This window comes from Zalophus californianus, chromosome X, assembly GCF_009762305.2.
Source record: "Zalophus californianus isolate mZalCal1 chromosome X, mZalCal1.pri.v2, whole genome shotgun sequence".
NCBI classification, from domain to species: Eukaryota; Metazoa; Chordata; class Mammalia; order Carnivora; family Otariidae; genus Zalophus; species Zalophus californianus.
The window spans coordinates 69,111,130-69,119,057 of record NC_045612.1 but is presented as its reverse complement, the minus strand read 5'-3'; the positions used below and the strand labels follow the sequence as shown (position 1 = coordinate 69,119,057).

Sequence of the window (7,928 nt, the reverse complement as noted above, 5' to 3'; positions counted from 1 at the left end):
GGTGTATCCAGAAGAGATTAATATTTGATTCAGTAGACTAAATAAAGAATATCTTACACCTATGTGGGTGGGCACCATCCAATCTGTTGAGGGCCTGAATAGCACAAAAAGACAAAGGAATTCTCTCTCCTGCTCTCAGACATTGGAACTCCTCTTTCCCAGGCTTCAGACGCCAAGACTTCTACCAGCACCTCACCCCCCTCCCCTAGACTTTCTTTTTTTTAAGATTTTATTTATTTATTTGACAGAGAGAGAGAGAGAGAGCAGCAGAAGGAGAAGCAGACTCCCCGCTGAGCAGGGAGCCTGATGCCGGACTCCATCCCAGGACCCTGAGATCAGAACCTGAGCCGAAGGCAGATGCTTAACCAACTGAGCCACCCAGGCGCCACTTCCCTAGACTTTCAATCTTGACTAAGAGTTAAACCATTGTTTCACCTGGTTCCCAGAACTTCAGACTCAGACTGAATTATACCACCAGATTTTCCATTTGTCCAGTTTACAGACAGCACATCATAGGACTTCTACATGAACCAAATCCTGTAATAAATCTCCTTTTATACATTTGTATATATGTGTGTGTATTTATGTATATATATACACACATATATGATATATATCTGTATATATATTTGATATATATGTATATATACATATATATTTATCTGATATATATCACAAATAAACACACACACACACACACACATATCAGAAACAGAACACTATTTCTCTGAAGACCCAGGCTAATACAACAACCTTATGTGTGTGTAAAGTGAAGTAGTAAATAACACTTTCAAATTTAAATCTCAGGGCTTAGAATGCTCAAATTAATTTTGGAAGACTAATTTTTTTTTTTTTTTTTTTTTTTTTTTTTTTTTTTAGTTCATGTCTTTTATTATTAACCCATATACAATTACTTGTCTTCTGGTTTGTTGAAGCAGTAAGTCAGACAACATTTGCCACAATAATGTCTGTCGAAGTGGCTAGCCATGAAAACTCCAGCACCACACTCATCTGAAGGGCACTCCCGACGAAGGCGACTGATTTTGCCATTCTCATCCACCTTATAGTATTTCAGGACGGCCAGTTTAACCTTCTTTCTCTTATGCTTATTCTTCTTGGGAGTGGTGTAAGACTTCTTCTTCCTTTTCTTAGCACCACCACGAAGTCTCAACACAAGATGAAGAGTGGACTCCTTTTGAATGTTGTAGTCAGACAAAGTGCGTCCATCTTCCAGTTGCTTGCCAGCAAAGATCAGTCTCTGCTGATCAGGAGGAATTCCTTCCTTATCCTGAATCTTGGCCTTTACATTTTCTATTGTATCCGAGGGTTCAACCTCGAGAGTGATGGTCTTCCCCGTAAGGGTTTTCACGAAAATCTGCATCTTGGCGGCGGTTCCACCTGAAGTTGAGGAAAAGGAAGAGAGGGGTCAAAAGTGGGAACATAAGGGGGCGCCCGGTAGGCCACTGGCCGGAGAGAGGCCAAGAACACACACTCTGGAAGACTAATTTTTAACCGTTAGATTAAAATTCTCATTTCTATTTCTTAATATTGTCAAATGTTAACATTAAAAGGTTAAGAACAATTATAATTAGAAAAATTTACCAGTAGATGGGGTGTCTGGGTCGCTCAGTCATTTAAGAGTCTGACTCTTGATTTTGGCTCAGGTTATGATCTCAGTGTTGTGAGATTGAGCCCTGCGTTGGGCTCTGTGCTGGGCGTGGAGCCTGCTTAAGATTCTCTCCCTCTCCCTATCCCCCCCCCGCCGCTAAAAATGAAAAAGAAAAATTTACCAGTAGAGCAATTACACTTCACTCTGGCAAATTTATTTGAGAACCATTATAACCACTTATTAGTGTTCTTAAGTTGGGCTATATTAATAATACCTTATCCCCAAAATAAAATATTTTCTAATATATTCAGAAGTGTCTGCCATCAAGATTTTTTTGTAGACTAATAGAAATAAAGTTAATGTTTTGTTGTGTTTTTTTTTTACTGTAACACTATTAAATGTGCCAATTATTATTGAAGACTAAATTGCAATTGTAGGCATTAATAAAAACATTGGAAAGCAAATAAATTACTTTATAAACAGAGTTCAAAGTACCTGGGTATTTTCTTTTTTTTTTTTTTAAGATTTTATATATTTATTTGACAGAGACAGCAAGAGAGGAAACACAAGCAGGGGGAGTGAGAGAGGGAGACGCAGGCTTCCCGCTGAGCAGGGAGCCTGATGTGGGGCTCTATCCCAGGACCCTGGGATCATGACCTCAGCTGAAGGCAGACGCTTAACGACTGAGTCACCCAGGCGCCCCAGCTGGGTATTTTCTTAAGTCTGGGAAATATGTCTATGTAACAACACCCCTTGGTCCTGTCATTTTTCAGTATAAATTTGTAGCAAACAGACCATAAGGTAACCCCTAGTGATTTCTTATCTACTAATATTCACACCTTTGTTTATTCCCTTCTCCTTGTGTGCACACAGTACCTGTGACTTCTAACCAAATAGCAAATTATAAACGATGGCAAAGTTGATGGAATGTCACTCCCTAGATTAGGTTATGTTACATGGCAAAAATCACTTCTATAATTGCATCATGTTGTATAAGATTGTCTTAGAGTGGAGGAAAAGATTCTCGTTGCTGGTTTGACAATGTAAGCAGTTATGTAAGAGAAGCAAATGGGAATGAGAACTGTGTGTATCATTTCGGATCTGAAGACCATCTCCTGCTAGCAGCCAGCAAAAAGCTTGAAACTTTGGTTACATGGCCACAAGAACATGAATTCTGCCAACAACGTGAATGAACTTGGAAGTATATTCTTCCGTAGTCATTTTTCCAGATGAGAATGCAGTCCGGCTAACACCTTGATTACAGTCTTGTGAGACCCTAAACAGAGGATGCAACTAAGCTGTCACAAAACCTTGGCCCATAGAAAACATGGTGGAATATATGTGTGTTGTTTAAAGCTGTTAAGTTAGTGTTAATTTTTAGGCAAGAATAGAAAACAAATACAGAGCTTAATGTGAATCTTAGCTGGTTCTCTGTAAATAACCTATCTTTCAAAAAAATCATTTCCCAAGGTAAATATTTAATTGTGATTTACCCTATAGGGAACCAAATGAAGAATTCCCATGACATACAATGGGAAGAGGCTATTTTGTCTTGAATGACATTTTCTAAATATTAAACATACCCACAAAGACCTCTATATCATTGAAGATTGTCTTCATATTAAGTGGCATGGGAAGCTGTTGTATAAATAAGCCAAAGATGGCCCCTGTATATTTCCAGTATTTCCTTCACAACAGGCCAGAACAGTTAGCTTAAACGCCCACTAGTGGCAAACTCAATTTTTTACACATTTAAAAATTCGTACAATTTTTACAAATGTATACATTTTATGCAGTTGCTTTAAATGTAGCCCTTATAAGCATATGGTTAGCCCTTTGGGGCTTGCCTGATTTGCATGCTTTGTGAAACTGCCCTTATAAATCTGCTGGCCACAGATAAAGTAAACCCCAGTGCTATAAATGACTCCAAGCCACTTCTGCCCTGTGGAGCTCTCTGACCAAGAGTCCCCATCTTGATGCTGAGTGGTATTACCTAGACAGTAAGACCCCTTTCCTATTCCCTTCTTTCCTTGAAGTTTCTTTGCTTCCTCCTTTTCTGAGTGTGAGACTCTGGAAGTTCCCATGCTGTAAGGAACTAACCCATCCCCTATTCTTCATAGAAATCTATTAAAGTACTACCTGAATAAAGCTCATGGTATGCTACTGCCACCTTGTGGTCACATATTTTTCCTAGATCAGCTCAGAAACTTCCAAACTCACTAGAGAAACTGACCCTCTGCTTATAAATGTTCTCTCCTTCTCTATAGAGATCATTTCAGAAGTATAACACATAGTTGTCAAGAACTATATCTAGAATCCATTTGAATAGGCTTTGACCTGATAATATTTGATTAGCACTGGAAACGATTATCATCTCTTATATTTTTCAGGACTGCTCTTTAAAAAAGTTTAATCTTCTTTTTGTATAAGAGGGTTCATGAGCTATCTACTGTTCTGTAACAAACATCGCCCAAAATTTAGTGGCTTAAGACAACAAACATTAATTACATAGTTTGTAGGAGTTAGAAATTTGGGTGTAGCTTAGTTGATAGTTCTGGCACAGCATCTCTTGGGCTCTTAGAGATAGGGAGTCTGCTCAGACTGCAGTTATCTTGAAGGTTTGACTGGGTTGTAGGATTAACTTATAAGATTGTTCAATCACATTGTTTTGGGTAGAAATACTCCCTTCTATGTGGGCCACACCATGTAGCAGTTGGCTTTCCCAAGAGTGAATAATCCAAGAGAGAGAGAGACAGAGCAAGAGAGATGCTTTTTGTGACTTAGTCCTTCTGAGTCATGTATCATCACTTCCAGTTTTTTCTATTTATTATGATTGAGTCACTAAATACAACCCACATTTATAGAATGATAGCCTCCACCATTTAAAGAATGAATGCTAGAGAGATTGTAGACTTTTTTTTTTAGAGAGAGAGACACACAGAAAAGTAAGCAGGCTCCACTCCCAGTGTGAGCCTGATGCAGGGCTTGATCTCACAACCTTGAGATCATGACCTCAGCTGAAATCAAGAGTTGGACACTTAACCAACTGAGCCACCCAGGTGCCCCTGTAGACATGTTTTTAGACTATTATAGGAGAGATGTCAGCAATCATGACAGAGTAAAAGACTCATAATCTTGTCCCTCCACAAAATCAATGAACAAATGGACAAAAATTGTCAAAATCAACATTTTTTTGAACTGTGGAAATTAACCAAAGTCTTAAATCAACCTGGACAATGCTTATTCCAAAAACTGTAGTTGATTCTCAACAAGAACAGCAAATTGTGCCATTTTAATTTACCAATAAATCCTTTATCTTGGGGAAGTAATCCCTAATCAGATCCAGGAAACACAGAGAGCCCCTAACAAGATTACCCTAATGAGGTCCATGCACAGATACATAATTAAAATGGCAAAAAGTAATGATAAAGAGAACATTTTAAGAAAAGCAAAAGAAAACAGTTACATACATAGGGCTCTCAGTTGATTTGTCAGAAGAAACTTTGCAGGTCAGAAGAGAGTGGCATGAAATATGCAAAGTACTGAAAGGAAAAAACCCTGCAGCCAAGAATAATGTATCCAGCAAGGTTTATATTCAAAATAGGAGAGAGAAAGAGTTTCCCAGAAAAAAACAAATTTAAAGGAGTTCATCACCACTAAACCAGCCTTACAAGAAACATTAAAGGGCATTCTTTGAGTGGAAAGAAAAGGCCATAACTAGAAGTAGGAAAATTATAAAAGGAAAGAATTTCACAGGTAAATGCAAACTTGTACTAAAGGTAGAAGATAAGTCATTTATAAAGCCACTACAGAGAATAAAGCACAAAAGTAGTAAAATAATTTCTGTCTACAAAAGTCAGTCAAGGGATACACAAAATTAAAAGATGTAAGATATGACATCATATATGTAAACATGGAAAGGAAAATAAAAATTTAGTGCTTCTAAAATGTTTTTGAACTTAAAGAACCATCAACTTAGTATAGACTGCTATACATATAATATGTTAATATGAGCCTAATGGTAACCACAAATCAAAAAACTATAATACACACACAAAAAGAATGGAATCCAAGTATAATACTAAATAAAGGTATCATCCACAGGGGAAGAGAGCAAGAGAAGAAGAAAGGAAGAGAGAACTATAAAAATAATGAGGAAACAATTAACAAAACAACATAGCTATCAATAATTAATGTAAATGGTCTAAATATGTCAGTTAAAAGACAGAGTAATGGACTAGGTTAAAAAAGACTCTGTAGATGGCGGTAGAGTAGGAGGACCCTAGGCTCATCTTGTCCCATGAACACAACTAGATAACTATCAAATCACTGTAATTACCCCAGAAATCGACCTGAAGACTGATAGAACAAACTGCACAACTAAAAGGAGAGAAGAGGCCACTTTGAAGAAAGTAGGAAGTGTGGAGACTTGGTTTAGGGGAGAAATGGATCATGGGTGCTGCGGAGGGGAGGGAGCTATGGTTGAAGAGAAGGGCAAGAGAGAGTACAACACACATGGGAACATGGAGGAGAACATTTCCCTAAAGCCATTGGCTGGAAAAATGAGAGAGGCTGATTTCCTGAGTTCTTGAAACCAGCAGGTCTTGAGTTTTAAAGGTCAGCAGGCTTGGTTGGGATAGAGCACTGAGGGCACTGCCCTGCTCCTGGAGAGAAGGGAGGCAAACAACCTGGGGGCAGACAGCATGGAAACAGCTATCTGAAGAACACCTGGGGCACACAGGGGTTAGATTATTTGCTCTTCTCCCAGTGCATCCCTGAGAGGCAGTGTTTACAGAGACACCTCTCCAGGGACAAAGGAGCTGGCTAGCACCATTTCTCTCCCCCACTCCTCAGCATAAACACAGAGCCATCTGTGGGAAGCAGGGCAGTGCTGATACTGGCTACTTAACTTGCTTACACCAAGCCCCACATCCCTGCACTCTGATGGGACTGCCTTCCTCGGTCAAGCTTGCCTCAGTCCCAGTGCGGTGGGATCCTTCCCCAGGAGACTCTGCCCACAACGTATCTCCCAACCAGAGAGTTCTGCAGGGCTTCAGTTCTAGTGGAAGTAGTATCAGGTCTCATTTAACAAGCAGGCCAGAGCACACCTAGTTAAAACTTGCTGCATTTAGGCCAAGGACCAAACACTGGCCCACTGCAGGCAAGGAGAGCTTCTGCAGACAACTGGCCTGAAGGATAGAGCAGCCAAAATACAACAGCAGAGTGCACACAGCACACACTAGAGACACTCCCTGAAGCACTAGGCCATGGATACTACATGACCTCTTCATAAAGCCATTACTCTCAGAAGCAGAAAACAAAACTGGCTTTTCTAACACAAAGAAGGCAGACACTTAGACAAAATGCCAAGATGGAGGAATTCATTCCAAATGAAAGAATAAGATAAGGCTATGGCCAGAGATCTAAGTGAAACAAATATAAGTACCATGCCTGATGGAGAGGTTAAAGCATAAGGGTACTCACTGGGCTTGAGAAAGAATGGAAAACATCAGGGAGACCCTTACCACAGAGATAAAAGAGTTAAAAAAAGAATCAGTCAGAAATCAAGAACGTAATAAATGAAATTAGAAACAGACTGGATGCAATGAATAGCAGGCTGGAAGAAGGAGAGGAAGGAGTTAGTGACCAAGGAGTCAAAATAATTGAAATCAATGAAGCAGAACAAAAGAGAGAAATAGTTATGGAACATAATAGACTTAGAGAACTCAGTGACTCCATCAATCATAATAGCATTCATATTATAGGAGTCCTAAAAGAAGAAGAGAGAAAAATGGGGGCAAAAATTTATTTGAGGAAATCATAACTTAAAACTTCCCTAATCTGGGGAAGGAAACAGACATGCAGATTCAGAAGGCACAGAGAACTCTCATTAAAATGAACAAAAGCAGACCAACACCAAGAAATATTATAATTAAATTTGCAAAATACAGCAATAAAGAAAAAAATCTCAAAAGCAGCAATGCAAAAATTACTTTTTAACTTACAAGGGAATACCCTTAAGACTATCTGGGGATCTTGCAACAGAAACTTGGCAAGCCAGAAGAAAGTGGCATGACATATATTCAATGTGCCGAATGGGAAAAATCTACAGCCAAAAATATTCTATCTGGCAAGGCTATCATTCGGAATAGAAGGAGAAAGAGATTCCCAGGGAAACAAACAATAAAAGAATTCATGACCGCTAAACCAGCCCTGCAAGAAATATTAAAGGAGACTCTGAGTGAGAAAGACCAAAAGTGACAAAGACAAGAAGGGATCAGAGAAAATCTCCAGAAACAGTGAAATAACAGTTAATATA

General features: G+C 39.0%; 1 protein-coding gene across 1 annotated transcript; it reads right to left on the bottom strand.

Moving 5' to 3' along the window:
* Positions 1–875: 875 nt before the first annotated feature.
* LOC113930621 (ubiquitin-40S ribosomal protein S27a) lies at positions 876–1,440 on the bottom strand. The gene has a single exon (XM_035725420.1). The coding sequence runs from the start codon at positions 1,379–1,381 to the stop codon at positions 911–913; it is 471 nt and encodes a 156-aa protein (XP_035581313.1). The 5' UTR covers positions 1,382–1,440; the 3' UTR covers positions 876–910.
* Positions 1,441–7,928: the final 6,488 nt, after the last annotated feature.

Coding starts and splice junctions, on each gene's coding strand:
- LOC113930621 (XM_035725420.1), bottom strand. CDS start 1,381: ATGCAGATTTTCGTGAAAACCCTTACGGGGAAGACCATCACTCTCGAG.